The 23,620-nt window shown below is 31.1% G+C and overlaps 2 protein-coding genes across 5 annotated transcripts; one reads left to right on the top strand and one right to left on the bottom strand.

Annotated features, from left to right (window-relative positions):
* Nucleotides 1-1,029: 1,029 nt before the first annotated feature.
* LOC129298318 (ERAD-associated E3 ubiquitin-protein ligase HRD1B-like) lies at nt 1,030-8,142 on the bottom strand. Of its 3 annotated transcripts, none has more exons than XM_054936714.1 (9): nt 8,003-8,123; nt 7,345-7,503; nt 6,525-7,062; nt 5,260-5,436; nt 4,362-4,511; nt 4,074-4,276; nt 3,365-3,530; nt 1,967-2,237; nt 1,030-1,437 (listed from the first exon to the last, which is right to left on the bottom strand). In XM_054936714.1, exons 3-9 carry the CDS (start codon nt 7,055-7,057, stop codon nt 1,288-1,290), a joined length of 1,650 nt encoding a protein of 549 aa, XP_054792689.1. In that variant the 5' UTR covers nt 7,058-7,062; nt 7,345-7,503; nt 8,003-8,123; the 3' UTR covers nt 1,030-1,287. The 3 variants fall into 3 exon arrangements, with proteins under 3 accessions (XP_054792689.1, XP_054792691.1, XP_054792692.1); XM_054936716.1 differs by having other exon boundaries at nt 7,345-7,497; nt 8,003-8,057; XM_054936717.1 differs by lacking the exon at nt 7,345-7,503 and having other exon boundaries at nt 8,003-8,142.
* A 4,678-nt stretch (nt 8,143-12,820) lies between these two features.
* Nucleotides 12,821-17,460, top strand: LOC129298315 (probable NADH dehydrogenase [ubiquinone] 1 alpha subcomplex subunit 12). 2 transcript variants are annotated; one of them, XM_054936710.1, is made up of 5 exons: nt 12,823-12,979; nt 13,337-13,363; nt 15,894-15,985; nt 16,887-16,996; nt 17,090-17,460. In XM_054936710.1, the coding sequence occupies exons 1-5, from the start codon at nt 12,891-12,893 to the stop codon at nt 17,240-17,242; spliced, it is 471 nt and encodes a 156-aa protein (XP_054792685.1). In that variant the 5' UTR covers nt 12,823-12,890; the 3' UTR covers nt 17,243-17,460. The 2 variants fall into 2 exon arrangements, with proteins under 2 accessions (XP_054792686.1, XP_054792685.1); XM_054936711.1 differs by lacking the exon at nt 13,337-13,363 and having other exon boundaries at nt 12,821-12,979.
* The last annotated feature ends 6,160 nt before the right edge of the window (nt 17,461-23,620 follow it).

Raw genomic sequence — 23,620 nt, 5'->3', positions numbered from 1 at the left:
CAACGTTGGAATTCTGGCAATGGCAATGGCAATAGCGGAGTGTTCCTTTTCTAGTAACCAAATAGTAACCGTTTTCATGCGTAAACGTATTTTCAATTTGATCCTTAATTCTTGAAAAGTAATTTTAGAATGTATTGATCCTTTAGGCTTGTTTTGGTTGGAGAGTGAAGTGGGATGAAATTATTATTTTTGGAATTTTTTTTTTTTGAAAAAAATGATAGTTAGATCCCAAAATAAAGATTAATTCAAACAGTTACACAACAATTTTGTTATGATTTAACAGTTACATTTTATATTTAATTGCAATAATTTGGATCGACATTTTCAACTTACTTTTCAAAAAAATTTGCCGAGCACTTAACTGTTATTAATTCATTATTTTAAAATTTAACTGTCATTTTTTAAATTTTTTTTCCTAATTTTCTTTCTTCTCCATTTTTCTCTCAATCCAACCAAAGTTAGATGCTCTTACAATTAATTTTAATGTATATTGACTAGGATCATGCTAAGATAAAAAAAAAAATAAAATGACTTGAAACAATGATGACTTTGTAAATTTTATTTTATCATCTTGGTAAAAGACTTTATAAATTTTAGATTAAAATATCCCGAACAACAATTTTCAATAATTACAATTATTATCAGATTTTGGAGGAAAAAAAAACATTTTAGTTTTAGAAAAGATATTGTCATCATACACGCTTTTGAATAATTACATACCTACTAATGTAATTACATATAAATTATTACATACATATTCAATAGCGGATGTCATACACACACCTCTAATTTAAGGCAAAAAAACAAATTAATTTTCATCCCATTTATAAAACACTTCACTATTTTTTATTTATATTTATCTTTTTACCCTTATCAAATGCTAAAAAAATTACAAAAAATAATTCTTTCAATTTTTGTTAAAAGTAAAGATAACTTATTAAATATTAAAATAAAGTTAATAAAATTTAAAATTTTCTTTAATTTTCGCAAAGCACATTAAATAAAAGTGACCTGTAAAATAGAAGAAAATGAAATAAACCAAATACTTGAATTACGATAACACAGCCTGCCAAAAATAAAATGTCAGAAACATTAAATGATTTGTTAGGAGGCACTATGCATTACGAAGATTAGCGAAACAAAGGACGAGCCTCAAGCATTCTCAAATCGATGATGTGACCTACAATGCTATAATTGCCGTACTCTACTTTTCCTATATCTACATTTGAAAGTCTCCTTTATTATACAGCCACGACACAAAATAAGCAAAACAGTTTAATTTATACACTACCGAGTACCGCCTTGAATCCCCTCATTACGACCATTATCAGGCAGAGATGAAGAGGAAGCAACCTCCTTGTCTTTGCTAATTGATGATGACGACTTGCCCTCATTTACATTTGCGTTCTGCAGAATCTGGAGCTGATTTTGCAGAATCTGTTTTGATTTTACCCCCCCAAAAAAAAAACACAGATTAATTTCATGAATAACTATAACAGGGATGGATTTCAATCTTCATTCACGGATTTAATTCAATACACAAGAGTTAAACTTCCACGTTAGAGACTAAGGTATACTTTCAAATATTATGTACATGGGACACATCTGTTTCCGAAACCTCTTCAATTTTCACAAACCCTGAATAAAAAAATGCAGGCATTTACCAACATGCCATCTAGAATCATGCTTCATGGTTTATATCTAATATATCCTGGAATGCCATCCACTAATTTTATATGTGCATGTGACATGACACATGCTTATAGAAGACTGATTGCGAGAAAGTAGTCATAATATCAGCGATGTTACGACTAGAGAGATGTGGCTGAGAAAAGCAACAGTGTAAATACTCATTTGGTGGCAAACATAATTACCAAACTTGACCACTCTACAGAAGTACAATGAGATTACAATGGCAGGGTAGTGATAAACAAGTTACCATTGAAGAAGTTCAGTGCAACTGTACCTCAATCTGGTATTGAATTGTTCTTTGAGCTTCCAGAAGAGAGTTTGGCCCATTCGGATCAGATCCAGATCCCTCTCCGTTTGCTACATGTGTTAGAGAAGGAGGGATAAGAAACGGTCCCATTGGATGAAAGGAAACATTCATTGGTCCACCAGGGATGACAAATTGTCGTTGTGTTTGTTCACATGAAGTATGTTCTCCATTAAGCTCTGTATTAGTAGATTCAGCGGCAGGCCTATGAACAGGAGGATATACAGTATATCCAGGGGCGCTGCAAAATAGAGAACAAACCCTATCAATTAATCAATTAAATAGTTTAACAGGCTGTAGCCTGTAGGCAATTGAAGTTATCAATTTTATAGTGCACTTAAACATGAGTTGGACCTGGAAATTGATTGTTGCCTAGTTAATCAAATTCACTCACATTTTACTGAACAGATTTGGATACAAGTACTGAATTTAAAGACAGTTTGAATTTTGAGAAAATAGAAGACTCGAAATTGCAAAGCTGGTCCTTTTAACCTTCAAATCCAAAGAAATTTTTTTATCATCAAAGAATTAAAACTTAACTAGCTTCTATTCATGCTTTTGCAGGTGAAGCATGGGTTAAGGATTTCAAAATTCAAAATATTTCTTTCTTTTTTTTAAATAAATATGGAACGTATATTAACCAAACTAATAGAAGACATTACAAACTAATGAATACAAAGAGCAACTCTCCTATCATCATTCACCTTTTGATAAAGAGGTGGAGAATGATCATAGGTACAAAAATCAACACTAATCCAGTAAACCTATGAAATAATTGTGCTAATAAGTGAGCACAAATGTTTGCTTCCCTGTATACGAAATCAAAAAAACAGTCCAATCTCTTCCAAGGAAGAGTCTAGCAATTTCAATAACACCACCAAACAGATGGTTTTGATTGCCAATCCTGGTAACCATATTAATAGCTTCAGTACTGTCACAGAAAACTTCCACATACGTAACCAGTGTTCAAGCTTCTTTTCGAAAATACTAGAATGCTTAAGATTAGATCTGGAAAAAGAGAGAAAATTTTGAAAAATTAGACGTTTGTCTCAGATTCAACCAAAAGCTCATGTGCCATCTTTGCAAACATACGAGAGTGTTGCCTCAGTTAGTTACTCCTTTATAACAGATTAATAGAGTATACCAAGTGTATATAAATATATAATATATTCCTTTTGCAGCACCTGCTAATTTTTTTTTTTTTCAACAAGAACAACCCAGGCACACAATGTGTTTTCAGTTAAATTCATTGTTTCTGAATCAGTCTGTTTTAAGGATATATATATATATATATATATAAAAAGAAAGGTGGAGGGCAAATCACTGATATTTAAATTGGGTGAAAGGAAAAAAGAGATATTGCCATACCATGCTAAAGAAGTTGCAGATGGTGATGGGTACACAAAAGACTTCTCATACATTGCAGCAGCAGCAGCAGCAGCTTGGAGTCTAGCTTGATGACGACTCAAATTATCAGTAGCCACCCCACTGCCACCTTCAGCTTGAGATGAGTTTCCAGTATTAGTTCCTGTTCCTGTTCCAAGTTATAATAATCCAGCCTCAATCAAGTTCAGTGCTATCCAAAGCTGCAATCTTTACTCCATTCATGTTATTTTATAATTTCCTAAATATTTAAACAGGTAGTGTTAAACTCAAAATGATACCACGTTAAACAAAAAGTAAGAAAACATGACTGTCCCAAGAAAAGAGAAAACATGGTTTTAAGAGTTGAATAAATTATTTCAATCTTCAACAGACACAATACACCATTTTATAACTCAGTATAGAAATATAAAAGAAAATGGGACAGAAATGATCCCAGTCTTTAAAAAAAGTCTGTATAGTAAAAAATTTCTAAACTGAAATGCTTTAAAAAGGATAATGTTTGGTTCTTGTATGGAAGGGGCGTATCCAAAGAGGACTAATCTGCCGATATCAAACTATATGACCTTCACTTTTCGCATTTTCCATTTTAGTTACTAAAGGCATTATTTCCTCAGAAATAGTATAATTTCAATTTTGGCATAGTGAATATGCTAACAAACTACGCATAGAGTATCTGTTCTCATATGGTTACCCTGTCGATCTGACTGTGATCCATGCTGCCCTCCAGCAGTAGTTGCCCCATTTTCAGGTGGTACAACCAAGGCTCTACAGGTAGGGCAAGTATGTTGTCGCTCCAACCATGATCGGAGGCAATGCACATGAAAAAGATGTCCACATATAAGTTTCTTGGCTGTAGTCATCTCTTCACGACAGATAATACATGTAGCATCACTTCTGCATACCCATTTAAAAAAATCAATACTATTGTATAAGCTTAACTACAAAACTAACAAGTGTTAGTAACATTTTAAAAACTAACGCGTTAAGCTCTTCAGGGGTTGCATCTGGAAACCGATCATTCATATTTGAAGTAATCTTACGATAGCGAATGTAGTCAGCAACACGAACTTTGAAGTTCCTAAATGTCTCATACAGCTCCCGTATTAAGTGTAAAGGCACACCATAATTTCTACCAAAGCCAGTTTAAGGTTAGCACTTTGTAGGTAACAAATAGCTTGTGAAGACTAAACATACAATCAAATCAAAACAAAAACAGGACAAGCAAGTAAACCAAAAGCTAGACAAGCTATTTTAAAATAACATTCACTACTAAAGAACAATAGAAGAAAACAGTAGGTGACGGGTGACCATAACCTTATATAATATCTCTGAACAAATGATAAAGCAGTAAGATAAAAGCCAAGTTCCATGACAAACACAGCAACCATTAGTTTAACTAACATTATAATTAGCTAAATAATTTAGAAGGACCTTCCCTTGGTTAATGTTCAAAGTATCTGAAAAGGAGATGACATATACCAGTTACTAGAGATTAGGGGAGCGCCAATAAGGAAGTTACCATTAGAGAAAATCTCAGTGCCATTGCAACTCAATCTGGAACTTACTATTTTAAAGGATTGATTTCTATCAGCTTTGTAAAAAACTAAATATGTTTCTCTCACCCATTAATTTCCAAATAATAATTTACAGAGGGCCTGTGCTGCACAAAAAACTCCAGCAGCTAGTTTGTCTGATTTCAGACATAATATACCTTCAAAGTGCAATTCTTGAACCAACATTCATGTTTGTAAACCAAAACGCTAACATCAATTCCAGCCTCAAATATTTTAAATTGCATCTTCCTCCATGTAAACACTCTAGGAAGATTCATGAGGGCTACAATGCATATGCAAAATAAGAGTAGACTGATCACTCACATGAAAATCACAAGGAAGAAACACATATACATAGACAAGTGAAGCAAATCCCTGATGAGTTCCAAGTAGAATGTGAAGACTGGTTTCCTTTCCCATTGTCCTTCCATAAGCATGTCGCTAACGTAGAAAAGATATTTTACAAAAATTGACACTGTTGTTGTTGCCAGTATCATGTACCTGAGATAGAAATAGATAGTGTCAAAGACAAATCCCCAAGAAATAGATAGAAATAAACAGAAATGTTCAACCACATGTTAGGATAAATAGATTCCTAGTAGGTGAAGTGATTCACATGTATATGTATATAGGCATTTTATAATTTTTTTAATGTAATTTAATTATTTAATATAAGATCCACAAAGACACATAACTTGATTAATTTATAGGAATAATAACAACATGCAGCAATTTAAAAATCATGATTTATCTGATCATCAAGTATTTTATCATTATTTGATAAGGTAATAATAACAATTAACAACTTAAACTTCATAGCCCAATAAAATAATCAATGTAAACTTATAATTTGTAATTAGAGTAAAATGGTTGACTTGTTTTGGTTGTACGATTATGGTATCCTTGGGCTGAAATGCATACAATCCAAGACTAAGGCTCACCTCCAGCGATAAAAAAGGAGCACCCTTAACATTGTCTTGGTGCATGTAAGAGAATAAATTCTCCTTGGTACTTGCCCCAGGGTTTGAAACCAAGTTGCTAAAAGTAAGGAGCATACCTCCAACTCCTTATCCACTAAGCCAACCACCATTGAGTTATGGTTGACCAGTTAACTCTATATGCTAGCAATTACTTTTTTTCCCAGAGCCAACCAACTATAATTTTATTATTGTAGATATATACTCCTCCCTTATAATTTGTTCTTTGCTATGCCAATATTTTCCCAGATAAAAAGGATCTTGATCAAAGAACATAAGAAGAAATTTATAACTTCTAGACATCAATAATCCTATAACCAAGGTCAATTAAAGATAATGATTGGTTGCTTACAGTAAAATGGCTTTTTATCAGACAAAGAATTTAAAAATTCAACAATATTGTAGATTTCTATATATTTAAAAGGACTAGCTGGACTTAAGAACAGCTAAAGATGGTATACTTTTTAATCTCCATACATCATTCTAATCTTGACACAACCAATGTAGATACAAAAACTTTAAAATTGACATAAAGTAAAGCATTTTTCAATTCAAATTAAGCATATGGCAACTGGCAACTAATTTAGGGAGAATACAGAGAGGAAGGCTTACTCAAAAGCAAAAAAGAGGGAAACTGAAGCCTGCCATGATAGTATCAAATGCTTCACGGAACTATATAAAAACAGTCCATCCAGAAGGAGGAGGAAACCCATAAAAGACACAATTCGAATGTGAGACAACAAGGGCACTGTAGGAGTGGTCTCAATATATTCAACTCTTTTCTGAGCCAACCAATGTAAAGCTTTGATCAACAACAGTGCTGTGACCATAGCAAGGAATGTAACAGAGAAATCCTGCCTAAAAATGGTGATGGCAAAAAGGATTTCCATAACCTCCCTCCATGATTGCTCATTAAGCCTCTCAACCTCTGCCTCTCGGAGTGTGCCAAGAAATACCTTCTTTGTTAATTGCCATAAAAGACACATAATGACCAGACCCATGTTGAGAAGAAGTACCAAGCTGATCTTGGAAGTTGACAGAAAAACCATTGCTGGATAAAATTGACCTCTGCTGTTGAATGCATGATACGCAACAGCGAGAGTTGCAATGAAACTAAGCCCCGCATACGACTGTAGCCTCATCATTTTTGCTATACACAGAGAAACAGCAACCATTCAATCAACATCTGGAAACCCATATGCATAAGAAGTCCTAACTCAACATAAAACGGTTACCTTCAAACTTTTTTCAAAAGCGTCAATATCCAAACGATTACACGACCAGATTCAAAGCCAAATTAAAATAAAAAAAATAAAAACAAAGTAAGAAACGGTGACGCCGTCCGACACTTGGGTTGACAACAACGCAGGGAACAGATGACGCGGGGAATAAGTTCAAATCTAGATTCAAAGACAGATTGAACTAATCATACTCGCTGGATTTTGGGGGTAGAGAGAGCCCTAAGGTTCCAATCTTCTTCAGTAGCCCGAGAACAACCACGCAGGGCTGACAACGGCGGACGGCGCCCGACGGCGAGCTCGACCAAGCGTGGATTGCCTGTTCGTGGACGAAGAGAAATGGATCCCTACTCCTTCGTCAAGTAAAAAAATTTATTTCATTACTTTATACTCTAAAATTGAAACAGATAAAATTTATCCTCCCTCTAACAAAAATTTTATGCTCTCTCCTCCGTCAAGAACAACTATGTCATTGATAGGTAAGCAACCAAAAATACAGAAACCGATAAGTAAAATGGCCCATTAAATTTGAAAAGAATAATAATGACGCCACATGAACGGTATAATCGATTGAACGACGCATTCAGATGTCCCGAGAAATATATCATACAAGAAACAAAACAGAAGGAGCAATCCGAATATTTCAACGAAAAGGACAGATGCTAGATCGGTATGTAAGGCTGAAATAAACTAAAAACTCAAATCCCGCGACCAGTTTTCTGCCAATGCATCCCAAGAGGATGAGCCCTAAACTAAGAAACAAATCACCGTGCAAGATCAATACAGCTGCAAAAATTGATGAATCAATTGTAAGAGGAAAATCCAAAATCTTCACATGAAAAGAATCCACACCTAACAACTCTTGAAATTGTCAGACAAACGTTGGTGATCAGCAACTTCGGCAACTCGCGTTCGGTCTCTCGGATTTTTGTTTCCAGCGAACTCAAAAATTGATGATGTATGCTTATCCAATGACAATCTGCCACATCATCTGTTGTTGCAATTGGCTTCGGTTCGGTGAGTCACACAATTAATTAACCATTAATAACCATCACTCCGAGTATTAAGTGAAATAAAATTATTGATTAAAAAAATAATAAAATGATAAATAAATGAAAATAGAGATTACTTTGTATGAAAAGAATTTCTAGACATTTTTAATTATTTTAAACATTTTAAAAAAGTTATTTTTTTAATACCATAAAAAAAGAGATACTCCTTCCATTCTTATATATAAAATATTTTTAATTGAATCTTACATATTAAAAAAAATTTATTATTTAGTTGAAATAATACTAAATCACAATAATTTTTAAATTTTGCATCTAATAATGTCAATTCATGTTATGAAGGTGATACATAAGGCATGTATATTAATACCTCTTTCTTTTTTTAAGACAAGGGCTAAATTATCCATTATTTAAAAATATCATGATGCCCTTTATATTTAATGACAAAATAAATTTTTAAAAAATATTATATAAATTGAGATAAAAGGAGTATACTTCTATTCTTATTCTTAACTTTAAATAATAATATAAAGGAGAATCTCATTCAAAGACTTTTCAAGAAAATTATTTATAAACAAGAACTAACAATAAATTCTATTAAAGAAAAAGCAACTCATGTTTCTATTTTAACAACAATCAATTATATATTAATCATTGTCTGTGGATAATTTTTTTGAGAGCTCATTGAATGTGATTCTCTCATAATATAATTACGTTAAATATCTTTTCACTAATCAAAAATTATTAAATTGAAAAAAGTGGTTTATATATTATAAAATGTCCTATATTATATAAAAAAATAGGAATATATAATAAATGTCTAGCATTCTCATTTTAAAAAACTTAATCCCAAATTAAATATTTTAGGATAACAAATAATAAATTTTCATCTATATCTTTATTAATTAATATATAATTTGAGTGATTAAAGCTGGAAATTAAAGTATGCTCAATGCATCAAGCTCATGCTTAAAAAGATTTGAGTTTTAAAAGGAAAAGTAGAAGGATTTATATATATCATTTTAATTTTAAAAGATTTTCATTTTTAGGTCTTTAAAAAAAACAATGTTATTAATCACAAGAGAATGCAACATCTAGCCTATACCTCAACTTACCAAAGAAAATAAAAAACCTAGAATACAACTAAAATAGTTGTCTTTACAACCTTGAAGCTTGGTGTTACAATGTTGCATCAATTTAGAGCCAATAATTTAAGTCAATCAAAATAAATTTGATAAAATTTAGAACCAAGCATTATAAAATATATTTTTAATATTGAGGCTTATTTAGACCAATCCAAAGAGGCTTAAAAAATTTTGAGTCAAACCTGATCGAATTTGGCTAAATACCCAGATAATACATTGATTTTTTTAAAATATATATAATGTTAATTATTAGTTAATCTTTTAAGTTTTAGTCGATTTTATATTGAGATATCATATATTTTAGTTTCAAAAAGTTTTGGGTCTTCTACATTTTTTAATTTTTATTTATTCCACATGTCATATTTTATATTTTTTGATAATAATAAAAAATTTAATTGTAAATTAAAAATTGACAATTTAAATATCCAGGTTGTGCCTCTCTGAATTCTGAAACTTGTTAACTCCAAGGTATAGTAATTAAAGCCTCTTTCTACTTTTTAAAACACTTATCATTGTCATGCTAAAAAAAAAATACTCCTTCCATCCCAAGTTATAGAACACTTTTAAATAATTTTTTGTTTCAAAATATAAAAAATTTTGGATAGATTAAAATTTTATTAAATGTATCAATTTTAATATTATCCTTTTTCTCTCTATGATAAATTTTTGTCCCTTCTCTTTTCAATATATTAAATGATGGCATTTTTAAAAATTTATATTTTTGTTTTGAAAAAATCAAGTTGTTAAGTGTATTTAATAAAGTTTATTGATATGTAAGATTTTGTTTAAAAGTGTCTTATAATTTGAGATGGAGAGAGTATATACCATGATATAAAAAAAAAAAAGACAAACCATTCATTTGGACACATCCCTTTACTCTGGCTAATGCTAAAATGTTTGCCGATTTTTACCTTGGCAACACACCAAAGAAAAAAAGGTTAAGGGTTATTTTTGCTTTTCAATTTTACTTGGAGGATCATTTGACATTTTAAACTCAATTATGGGTCAATTGTTTTTCTCCAAGTTAAAATTCTTTTTCTTATCATCCAGATGTTAAAAATGTCTAACGTCCATTTGTCGTCAATAGTTGCCATCATTTTTTATTATTTTTTAATGAGTTAATGATTTTTTTTGCTGCTCAACTTTTACCCAAAAGATTTGTGGACACCCTCAACTCAAATATTTTGTGATAAAAAATATTTAAAAAATATAATATGAAGTTTACTAACAATAAAGAGATGGTGAGAAAATGAGATGATGACAATAAAGGAAATCTTTAACAATGAGGGACAAAATTTATTCATAATTAAATTTAAGGTATCCAATGATCTTTCGAGTTAAGTTAAGGGAAAAAAATAACTTTTAATGCAAGAAAAAACCTAAGTCACTTGCTGAATTTCTGTAGGTCAGAAAGCTTATGCAATAAATTAGCACATTTCCGATCACCATATACACCCAATCCAGCCATAATTTTGAACAACTCTTCACGATCCATTTTCACAGCCACCTTCATTCCCACGATTTTTTGTTTATTTCACTCAATTTTAGATGTTTAATGTATATAAATGATTTCAAATATTTAACAATATTAGATCTAATGTCCTCATAAAACACACACACACACATATAGATACTATATATGTGTATGTGTGTGGTACCCTTAAATTTTATAATTTCTGGATCCGTAACTCTAACATTAATTTCATTTTAAGTTCATATCACAACATTTACATTTGCTAAAATATTTCAAAAAAAATAAGAAATACTCCCCTTCTTAAAAATGTAAAATATTTTTAACCGAATCTCGCCCCAAATAAAGTAGTTACTTAATTTCAAACTAATCCTATCTTTTTATATTTATTTCTATTAAATATCATACAATAAATATAAAGTCATGATTAATAGGAGCACTTTAAAAAAAATAATTACACCTCGAAAGATTAAAAATGCCCAACATTTTTAAACATTCAACTTTTTTTAAAAATGTCTTATATTTTTAAATAGAGAAAATATATATGAGACCCATCAATGGATCAACTAGACCCGCCAAATACTAGAGTTTTTATATTCATGTGTATATTAATCTATTGACATTTAAATTATTAATTTTTTAATTTAAAAAATATTTGACTGTTTTGAAAAAATTGTTTTGAATAAAAATTGTGTTTAAAATTCGACTACATGCAAACTAAAATTAATTAATTAACTAGTCTTATTTTAACGTGATTAAAATTATTATGTCACATAAAACGCTCTTTTATAAATATTTAGATTTAGATATTTTGATATAAATTATAGAAATTTTCACCTAAACGGGGTAAAAACATTAACATTCTTAACCTTTTTTTATCACAAACTTTTTTACTTTTATTTTTTAACTATCTTACTAAGAGAAGTTGCCAAATCATTTTTTTAAAAAAATTATTCACAATTTTACTGTTATTATTATCTTACACCAGATGCTACATGAGGGGTTAAGTATTTTTTTTTTTTAAACATGACATGTTAAAGATAACTAAAAAATAATATTAGAGGAGTCCATTGTAAAAAAATAAAATAAAAGGTTTGGTATGTTACTTTTATATTTTTACGAGGGTGAGGAATTCCATGCAACTTGCTAAAGTTTTGTACTACATTTATTAAAAAATGTAAGGTATTTTTTAAGAAGTTAAATGTTAAAAAATGTAAGGTATTTTTTGAGGAATTAGATGTTAAAATGTAAGATATTTTTAGTCTTTTAAAGTGTAATCATTGCCTTTTTTTTAAAAGTGTTTATTGATAATGATTTTATATTTATTATATGGTGTTGAATAGAGATAAATATGAAAATATAGAGTTAACTAAAAGTAGATAATTATTTTATTAGAAATGAGATTCGATTAAAAATGCCTTATATTTTTAAACGAAAAAAGTATATTTTAATTTTTTGTTTGTTAAGATACATTTTCACCTTTTAACTTTATCAAAAGGTCACGAACACTATAAATTTAATTGTGTTAATTTAGTTTTGTTAATTTTATCTTTTAACGTTAAAATTTTTTCTCATTATTTTATCATTAACTCATAGTTTTCATTATTACTAGTAGGGTTCACATTATATTTTTAATATTTTTTATTATAAAATACATGTTTAAGCATCATTTTTCCTCTTAATTTTACACTGAAGAGTCCAAGCACCTTAAATTTAAATATTTTATAATAAAAAATTGTAACATAGTGCATAATGTTGAATAGATGGTAAATTTTAATATTGAGAGATAAAATTAATTTGTAATTAAGTTTAAAGTGTTTAATAATTTTTTAGGTAAAATTGAGAAATTAAAGACCTTTAACCCTTCTTGTTTTCCCCTTAAAATGTTTCGGAATGTAGATCTTTTTTTTTCTTTCTGAAAGAAGATCGAAAATGAAAAACTAACACCATTCCTAATCTATGATATATTCCCAGTCGATGAAGTAGTTAATGCAACACAAAAAAATAAAATAAAAATAAAAATGGAAGCCATGAGCCCATAACAAATCACCCAAAGAAGCCAGCTGAAACCTCACGAAACCAGTAGTGAGAAGAGAGGGAAGGGACGACGAGAAATGGCGTCGGTAGTGAAGAGCGTGATCAACTCGATCAGAGAAAAGGGATTCAGTGCCTTCCTTAGAACCCTCAAGGAAGAAGGCTACTTGTAAGTTTTTTTTTTTCCTTTTGTTTTTGCGAGTTGATATCCGAATTTGTTTCGTTGCATCAGAAATCGCCGGCAAATTCTGCAAAGAAAAAATGTCTGATTCCAAGAATTTGGGGCTTAATTGAAAAAGTCTTTGGTATGGTAGATGCTGTGATGTGGGTGAAAAATCTCAGTTCTGCTTTTGGTCATTTGTTTAATAACTCTACCTATTCACTTCACATTATGGGGAAGATTTAATTTTAAATTATGGCCCGATGCTGTTAGAAATTATATGGGGCACTTTAATTTTTTTCCCCTTCAAAGTTATTTTAAGAAGTTTGGATCGTGCTGATTTTGTCTTGTCATTTGAACCTCCAGGAGATGCCTTAGCGATGGAAACCTCTTGTAAGTAGTCTATTTTGCATATCTTACATAGTTGCATTTATGTTTTACGTTTCTAGAATGGATATCTGTGCCTCTGTGTTTTAGTCTGGGCGCCTTCCTTTCTGCTGTGTCTCTATATGTGTGTGTGTGTGTGTGTGCACCATAGATTGATATCGGTATATTATAATCATTATGGACTTTCAGCACTGGAATTTGAAGACTAACCCCCGGGGGGGGGGGCTGTCTGAACATCTACTTTGGAGGCTACCTAAGTTAACCAAACAACTAAAAGACCACCTGAAAAATCAGAAGGAATGAATCCCAACCTTTGAAGTGATTGCTCAAATACTTCTAATCCAGAATTTTCTTGCTTTTTCTTGAAAGGGAACTATGTCAGGTGTAGCCTATCAACAACTTCCTGGAGCTTCCTATGATTTAAACAGTTTTCCATCCTATTACATTCCAGATAAGGATTCTCATGGCTACATGATTTGTCCTTATCTCCTTGGCCACCTCCATAGCTGATAGAGTTAGCCACCTTTTCCTCCCATAGGTCCTAGGTTGCATTTTTACCTTTATCTCTTGCCAAGATTTATCTGACAATTGACTAAGCTAGTGAGGCAAAGTTTGTGGATCTCAGTTGTCATCCTTCCCCACTAAATGACCAAACCGTTGTTTTCCAAGGAGCCTTATGCTTCAAAATGCTAGATGAGGGAGAAACATGATGATGATCCATATTCCATAGGGAAATGAAGGATGCCACATTCAAGATCACTGCTACTTACTACAAGCCACCCTGCAAGCTGTCCAACATGCATATAAGAAAGCATAACATTGGATTTAGGATTTATGAAAACACACTAGGGAAGACAAACAAAGAGTATTTCGAGGACACTGGGTAGACAAGGAAGTTCCTGTCATGATTTAAGAATCTGTTTCAAGTAATGTTTTATCTAATAGATTTACCCTGATATGTTCCAAATAGTTTATCCTAGATGAATTTCAGCTTCATTGGTATTATATTCAGTTAAAAGTTTCAGAAATTCCATCAAGATCTCCATCAGTGTTCCTTCTATACTCGGCCTTCTTTTCCCTTTGAAAACACTCATTAGCAATCCATTCAATTAATAAGTCTTCCTCTGCATTGAAGTTTAAATCAATAAGGTCATCCTCACTAAACCTCATCTGAAATCATCTGAATACTGAAAGCTGAATTATCAGAAAAATCAGAATGTTGGGCCCCGTCAGCCTTAGAATCTGATTATTTTTTAACAACTGTGACCTTTTCTCTGCTACTATGATCCCCTATTGTTTCCCCGGAACAAACTCAAATTCACTCCTTTCCTTACGCTGTTTGCAGTCTATTTTTGTAAAATACATCATATCCATTTCACAATCTGATATAACAACCTAGTTTATGCTTTCTTTATGGCCAAAACCACATCTTTCTCATTCTGCACACCAGAACTTTGCCGCACCTCCTCTGAAATGCCCTTTCCATTCCCAACAGACCCTCTTGAACCACAGTCTTGATTGGTTCTCCATTTTTAGCCTCTTCTTGTGCCATCCAGCAACACACATCACCAAACTAGCTCTCGGGGCATCAACAAGAAGAGCAACAATCTGCTTTCAATGAAAGAGCCTTCTGGTTTGGTTTGGATCCAACATTCAAACTTCTTGTGCCCTCTACTTTGGAACCTGCTTTTTGTCTGTAGCAGTTGAGTCTTAAAAATTCATTAGCTGGCCCTTTTCAAAATACTAAGCATTACTATTATCCTTCGCCTGTCACAATTTCCATAACAAAGCATGGATTCTTGCCTCTTCTGCTATTTATTCATATAAATAATTCTTCAAAGATCCAAGTTTGCACTTACCCTGTATGGGAATAAGATCTTGATAAACCCATTGTAATTTTGAAGCTCCCTCCAAAGTTAAGTTGTTTGTCTGCATTGTTTTTGCTGAGTATAATTGATACTAATGATAGTAAGAAATGGAGGAGAGATGGGAAGAATATCTTTATTCTAGTTTGTGTTTGAATAGAAACTTATTATTACTTTGAGTAGACAAGATTTTACAAAAAAGTTCTTCAGATTCATGGGAGAGAACAACTATTTCGTTTTTCAATGTGAATTTGACAGAACATTTTTTTACCAGGCAATGTTAATTCCAAGGAATGGAAACTCTGAATGAGTGCATTTATGTAGCTAGAATTGTATTTGTTGGAGCCTGAAAGGACTGACACAAGAACATCATTGGTATTGTATGAATCTCCTTCTTATCCCCAATACAAAAGAGAAAAAAGCTCCTGAGAGAGTTGTCAGTCCAACAGTTATAGAAAGTTGAGTTGACTGAATGTGTATGGTTTGTTTTCTTTCAGAAGGTTATATGTGTTATAATAATTAGTTTCCTAAAATATTAACGTAACTGCCCCGAATGATATTCATTTTTATTTTTCAATTTTTTTTAAAATTTTTTTAGAAGGGGGTTTACACTCTGTCAGTCCTTTTTCCTTTGCTATTCCGATTTCAGACTCTTTTCTGAATTTATGCAGGCAAACAAAGATCCATAATATTGGGGCAAGGCTTGTTGGCGTTGATAGATTTGGTAACAAGTATTATGAGAGACTTGAAGATATGCAATATGGTTAGTTTCTTCTCTGCACACATGATTTTGTTTAATATAGCTATTATTATAATTTTTCTCACTGCTGAAATTCCTGAAATGTAACCTCCAGTATTTGAGCTTCTGTGAATAGTAAGAAACGGTACTCTGATTGTGATGTATAATAAACAAGAAACGGTAATGCCGAAAGCTGTGGCTTTTAATCTTCTGCTTCAAAATAGACTCTTGTACAGAGCTGTGTTGAGAAAATGTGATGGCAAATTGTGGGGAGAGAAGGGAATAAAGAAAATTTATTGCTCAAAGACTTACCTATTTTCTACTGGACACTGATCCTTATCCTCTGTATATGCTAGTTGTATGGCCATACAAAGTCATGTACCTTTTACTATGTTCATACTCCAAGCAACTCCCTAAAAGCTTTCCAAGGCTTTCCTTGTTCAGGGCAGTGTTGAGAAAATATGAGAGCAGAAGTTTGGGAAAGATGGACCAAACTCAACTGTACTAGTTATAACTACAAAGCATTAGGTTTTTTGTTGCACTACTAGTAACTCTTTAATGAACCTAAAATGCTTCCCAAAATCTATAATGCCTCGCAACACCCATGAATATAAAGCTAATGAAACTTGCTGCTTGTTACAAATAAAATCCTACTCAATAATTTATTCAAAAAAAAAATCCTACTCAAGAAAAATTAAGATTCATCAACAACTTTAATAAAAGAACTCGACAATCAACTCAAGAACTTAAGCAACTGGCTCTCAACAGACAAACAACGTTAGTATTCTTTCACCTATGCATGTGTTTCTATTTCTGTGATCATATAATCTCTTAACGAGTTCATGAATCAAATTTATTAGATTTTGTAAATTCATTAGTTTTACGAAGAACTGTTACATATTGTGGTTTCCTTAAAAACTTGTAGGAAGACACAGGTGGGTCGAATATGCAGAGAAGGATAGGTATAATGCTTCTCAGGTTCCACCTGAATGGCATGGTTGGCTCCATTTCATAACTGATCACACAGGAGATGAGGTAAATTCATTACTTTCCTACTGTGGTGGTGCCATAAGGCCAAGAATCCCAAATTCTTGCTCTTGAAATAATAAATAAATGGATTCTTCGCAGCTTCTCATGCTGAAACCTAGAAGGTATGGTGTTGAACACAAGGAGAACTTGTCTGGAGAAGGTGAACAGTATATCTATCATTCCAAGGGACATGCACTTAATCCGGGTCAGAGAGACTGGACCCGGTACCAGTCATGGCAGTCCAAAGCCTGAGGCTGACCTTTGGAGCATAGTTCAGCTGTGACTGAGCTGCAAGATATCTTGGATATTTCTTCTTTCTTACCTTGTGAGAATAAATGGGTTGTATTCAAATTTAACTGGTGAAATTCAGTTATCTTTATAAAGAGTTCGATCTTGTCTGAGACATCTAAGTAGACAAAATCACCTTGAAATATTTCCAATATTCATCAAAAGGATTTGTTCTTCTTTTATGAGGCAGACCAAATACACAATTATAACAGATCTGAGGCAACTGTTTTCTAAGGATTTGCTCCTTTTTTGTGATTTAGGAAAGGCATTTAAGTAGTTTCTTTTGCCTGCCCTTATAGCAACTTGGAGGAGAGTTACTATTTTCCCTTGTTTGGATTTCCTTTTCTTCTCTTCTTTCCTCATAATCCCTCTATTTGAAAAGTGGGGGAATTTAAAGGGATTATTAATTCCCTTCTCTCCTGTTTCCTCCATTTTAACCAAGCATTATATTAAGGACTTGTGGGATTTTATTGGAATTTTAGAATGTTTTGGGATTAGACTGTCACTAACTTGGTTTTTTAAGATTGTATTTTTCACTTGCAAATTTTGAAGGGTGAAATGAATGATCTAGAGACTCCAACGATAATTGACAAGGGTCAGGAAAATGACATTGAAGGATCTCTACGTAGAGACAAGAGCGAAGATATGATTTGTTTTAGTTAAGAATTGTTTTGAATAGAAAGTATAATATACTAAAGTAATATATGGTGGGGGACAGTTGTAGTAGGTGACATCAAATTGAAGATATTTTTACTAAAAAACTTTATCTTTTTCCATTTTGGCATGATTATTTGATGCTTTTATATTACTAAATTAAATTCGGGCATTATTGGATGTAATGTGTAACAGCCTCTCCAACATGGTCTTTCCCCCACACTAATTGAATAAACAATATTCTGGTAGGAATTGAATAAACAATATTACTGAAGGAAAATTGAATTTATTTTTTATTCGATCCAAGCAGTGTTAATTAATCTTAGTTTTTGAAATTATTTTGAAGAATCTTAAAATAAATTTAAATAAATTGAAAAAAATTATAGCCCAAAATTTTAAGTTAATATTTTGTCTAACTTATTTCCAAAAATATTTCAAAATTAAAATTCTTTATAAATATCTTTAATTTGAGATTTTGGATATTATTTATTTATTTATTCTTCAAAATAAAACATCAAAATCAAACAAAATGAACCCATATTTTCACAAAACATTGCTAGAGCCTAGAGGAGCTATACTCTTCAACCGTAATGAGATGTCATAGAGACTCAGAGTCGATAATTCAGGTAAACTAAGCTTATTTGAATTGAACTCAATTCAAGTTATGCTTAAAAAATATCTTGACATATAAAAATACCTATAGAGTTTAGTTTGACTCTAACCCCTCATATGTTCAAAATAGCTCAAATACCTAAATTGTTGAATATTATATTATATATTTTTTTATTTTTGTAATTTCAATTTTTATTTAAAAATGTTTTTTCAATTTTATCTTATTTATAAATAAAAAAATTTGGGTATTTGGGCTTGACTCAAATTTTTTTGGGTTTATTGAAGAGACTTAAATAAGTTTGAAATAAAAAAAAATTAAACTCTCAAGCTCGATCTTATGAGTTTTTGGACTTATTTGACTAGTTAGTCAGACTTGGTTTATATTTTTTTGAGTTCATTTGGGCAGCCTGAATAAGCTTGGAATAAAAAAAATTCTAAACTCTCAAGCTTGAACCTATGAGTTTTCAGGCTTATTCGAGCTGGCGAGTCAAGCTTGGCCTAAATTATCTCCTTTATAAAGACTTATATTATATTATCTATTATCTATCATAATGCACATTTAGATAATAAAATTATTTAATTTAAAATATTTTCTGTTAAAAAGTGTAGTGTTGATAATATGACATTTCAAGAGCATTAAAGAAGTACTGAAATAGTTTAATGAAAAATTATATTTTACACTAGAAAAGCAAATAGCAAACTTGGTTAGAAAGTGCCCACATATGCAGCTGTACAAGTAGTGAAGTAGGTGTAAACGTTTACCATGGAAATGGAAAGTTTGGTAAGAAAAAGACAATTAATATACTATACAAGATATAACATTTATAAAAATGTTTCTTATTTATAAATTAGTAATATATTTTTAACTTTTATATAATACATGGGAATTCACATCTAGTCAATAATTTTGTGGCAAAAATTATTTTTTATTTTAAGTAAAATGAAAATATTTTTAGTTATGATATAAAATATAACAACTATTGTTTATTTTAGTTTTAAGTAAAAATATTTGTAATATGTTCACCAAATACAACATTTTGATCCTTGAAATGCTAGATGGAAGGGAGAGGTTTTCAACTTTTATATTTTATTTCAATTAATAGTGAATATTTAATTGATTATAATAGATATGGAAAAAGTTACTATTTTACTCATACATGTCCTTTATATATATATATATATATAAACATATATTCTAGTTTATATTCTCGTATTCTTTTATTTTTTTTCATTCTTTTTTTTTCCTTTTTTCTTTTTTTTTCAGTACCAAACAATGCATTAAGAAATTATATATATAACATATATTCTAGTCTTATATTTTCTCTTGTATTCTTTTATTTTTTTTCCTTTTTTTTCAGTACCAAACAATGCATTAAGAAATTATAATTCACTTCTTAATCTTATTTTTAAGTTTCATGTTTCAAGAGTGCCAAGAAAAATTAGAAAAAAAAAAATACCCACTCGGTTATTTAATATGCTTGAAGGAGTGAGAAAGCAATAATTCTTCTCCCTATTCTCTATGGGGAAAGATATTTCAGGAGGACCTGATAAAAATAATATCAAATATTATCTGAGCTATGCTCGAACTTTTACATTTCAGCACTCAGATACAGTAGTAGTTTCATTCTATTATAAAACATTGGGATGCAGTAAGGCTCAAATTAGTCATTTTATTTGTCTATTATGTTCATCTAATTTTCATCTGGTTAAAAAAAAAAAAGAAAAATTGTCCATTATGTTCCATTGTCTCTCCAAAAAGTTGGTGCAGTGAGGTAACAGGAAAGCCTCATCTTGAATGGGGGCTAGCATGTGGAGTGGAGAAGCTAACCTAAAATTAGGTATAACAGAATAGTTTCTTCTAACATCATAAATCAAGATTCAAATATTTATTAGAGGAGCAATTCACATTAATAATACCAACATACTCTCTCTATTAAAAAATATAAATATTTTTTAATTAATTTTTTTAATAAAATAATTACCCTATTTTTAAATTAATTATATTTTTTATATTTACTCTTATTAAAATATAAAGTTTTTCATCAATAGGACACTTTTAAAAGAAAGATAATGATTACATCTCAAAAGGTTTAAAAATAAAATATTTAACTCTTCAAAAAATATCTTATATTTTTAAATGAATGGAGTGGGGTGTAAAAAAATAGACCTAATAGCGATTTTATTGTCCATGCGTGGCAATTTTGTGAAATTGTAGTTTTTTTTTTGGTTAGTTTTTATAAATGAGCTAAGGTGCAAATCTATCCTTAACTCAAGTATGATATAATTTTACACATGAATTGTAAAAATAATGCAAAATTTCTCAATTCATAAAAAAAATTTAAGTAGATCGGGTGCATTATGTCATTTGTGATATATCCAATAAAATATGATATTTAAATATCATTAAATATAAATTAATTTTGATATTGATGATAGTAAAGAGAGAATATGTAAGAAATTAAATGTGCATTTTGTTATAATAATAAAATTAATTTAAAAATATCACACAAGATCTTATTAAATTATTTAAAATATTTTAATTAAATAGACCATAAATGACACTCAATTTATCTAAATATTTTTCCAATCCATAACAATCTAGACATTTGTTCAGTAAGGTTATGGTCCCATTTACCATGCTGCACTACCCATCATGTAATAAATTATCGTACAATTTTGCTCGTGAAATTTGAAAAACAGTGCAGAAATCCCATTCTAAAATAGAAAGACTTATGTTAACAAACATTGACTATAAAAATCAAAATAATTAAAATTTATTTAACCTGAAATATAAATAAAAAATTCACGTTTTTTAAATTTTTCTTAGCTAGCAGCACAACATTTTATTTTGTTTTGTCACAGTAAAATTTTTATCTTTTTATTATTTTAATTTTTTTTCATGCTGTCAGATTTCGATGTAGTGGGGAAAAAAATGTCAACCGACTTGAATTTCCCTCCAACTACCAATTGGATCCAGTTGCTTAGCGAAGAAGAAGATGAAATGTAGTTTTGTTTCACGTCATGTTGGCTAGTGAAGCACTCAATTTTGCCGTTTGCTAAGCGTCGTTTTCAATTTTCAGTTTGAATTTGAACTAAACGCCATGTGCCAGCACTTCGTCTGTGAATCGTGGCGCCCTCCAACACTCCTAATCTTTTACTCTCTTAATTATTACTACTTCACTTATTTAATCTTCTCTTTATTTATATCCTGTAAAATTGAGTTTGCGTTATTTTTTAATCTCTTTCGTTGTGAAATGACTTTGCGAATTTGATATTTTAAAAGATTCTTATTTAAATAAATCCTTGTTTCCTTTTTCTCGCTGCCAAAAAAGCGGTTTTTTTTTTAGTAATTTTTTAAACTTGAGAATGTTGACTGCAATGATGATTGGATAATTGGATGTCCCGTTTGTATTACATATAATGTAATCCTTCCACTTCAGTTCGCTTTCATTGTTGTTTTGCAACAATTCTAGCTCAGCCTTCCATTCCAAGCAATGGCGTCCGATCTTGATCAACTACGGTATGGTTATCTCTCTCTTAAAGCCTCCGATTATCTGCTTTCGCTGTAGTATGCAGACGCTTGAGAGAATCACTGCCTTTGGTTTCTGATTAAGTTATGGAAAACAGAAGAATACCAAACAATTACTAGGTTCATTGAAAAGCAATTTCTTTTTCTCTTCAAGAATTTCGGCATTTTTGTTCTCAAGTTGATGCTCAACTTGAGTAATTGGTATGTTGTTCCCCCCTCTTCCCATGATTCTGTTTGTTTATTGCGTTGGAAATTAAACGTGCAAATGGTTCGCGACCTCTGTTCTTCCTGACCCACTTCGTTTTGGGTTTCTTTGGGTAGTATCATATGTGAGTTCTTTGTTGGCTCCCTGCATCTCGAGGGAGTTTTTGGCTGCACTAATAAGAGAATTGAATTTACTAATGCCTAAGCTCATTTTTTTGTGTATATGCGATGAAAAATACGAGAAAGAGGTAGAAGAAAATATCTTGAACTCAAACAATTAGGAAATGATTTCTACGATAAAATATCATCTAGGGAGTCTAATCTTCTAACCGACTATTCCTTTTTTAGGCACTGTTAATCTTACTAAGACTCACATGCAAATGCTTGAGTACTACCTTGGGATAACATATTCTCAGGCTCAAACACCAATCCCTGATTACTGATAATTAAACTGTTTTTTTGATCGAACTGATAAAACGTAAACTTAAACCTTAAACTACTCCATTACTAACCCTAAATGCCAAATGATAATTATATCATAAATCAAGATAAGAAATATAAGATTTTCTTCCTCTCATTGTGCACTGATATGACTGAGTGTGCTAAATGAAGGAAAAAAGCTGAATGCCTGCAATCAGATGCATGGTCATGCACATAGTCATGCTTATATGCTTACAAGCTATTTTCCTATAAACCATACTAATCTATTTATTTCACTACTCATAACATTTGAAATTCACTGACTTTCAACAGAAAAGAAAGACATCCGGTGAGACTGGGAGTTCAAGAGAGCCTCTTCTTAATGGTGTCAATGGTTCTGAAAATTATTCCATCTATGCTGCAAATTCTCCCGTAAGTGTTATTTATTAGATTACCCCCTTCTGTGCAAGTTTATATTATGATATGATATGGAGAAGCATATTCGGAGTTTTACTTATTCTTAGAAGTGCCATTCTGCATGTTGTTTTTGAGGAACTTCCTTGCCTGATATGCAGAGAGGTTAGATTTTGCACTTTCGAACCCCATAGGCCCAATGTTTATGTTTAGGGTTCAGGAATGTATGTTATCCTCCTTATTTGTTTTATCTTCTTTTTCTACCTAATAATATATTATTATCCAATAAAAAATTGTATAGGATTAGATGGGCTGAAATTTTTTCTTTCCTCATGCCAAAAAAAGTCTGCCTTTTTATGCTTTTAGTGTTTCCAAGGTTGAAAATGTTTTAACTACTAAGATTTGAGAATGGCTGGAGCTCATTGCACTGTCATAATTTTTTTTTTTGGGGGGGGGACTTGGTAATTTATCTTATCTGCATAATTTTTTTTGCTTCTTATGTCTGAAGA

Source organism: Prosopis cineraria, unplaced genomic scaffold, assembly GCF_029017545.1.
Source record: "Prosopis cineraria cultivar Desert tree isolate PC_DT_omini unplaced genomic scaffold, ASM2901754v1 PC770, whole genome shotgun sequence".
NCBI lineage: Eukaryota > Viridiplantae > Streptophyta > Magnoliopsida > Fabales > Fabaceae > Prosopis > Prosopis cineraria.
Note: the sequence above shows the minus strand (reverse complement) of the source record. Positions and strands in the feature narration are given on the sequence as shown.

Coding starts and splice junctions, on each gene's coding strand:
- LOC129298318 (XM_054936717.1), bottom strand. CDS start 7,057: ATGATGAGGCTACAGTCGTATGCGGGGCTTAGTTTCATTGCAACTCTC. Junction 3,531..4,073: donor ATCACAGTCAGATCGACAGG/GTAACCATATGA, acceptor AACTTGGAACAG/GAACAGGAACTAATACTGGA. Junction 1,438..1,966: donor CAATTCAATACCAGATTGAG/GTACAGTTGCAC, acceptor AAATCAAAACAG/ATTCTGCAAAATCAGCTCCA.
- LOC129298315 (XM_054936710.1), top strand. CDS start 12,891: ATGGCGTCGGTAGTGAAGAGCGTGATCAACTCGATCAGAGAAAAGGGA. Junction 12,980..13,336: donor CTCAAGGAAGAAGGCTACTT/GTAAGTTTTTTT, acceptor TTGAACCTCCAG/GAGATGCCTTAGCGATGGAA. Junction 16,997..17,089: donor CTGATCACACAGGAGATGAG/GTAAATTCATTA, acceptor GATTCTTCGCAG/CTTCTCATGCTGAAACCTAG.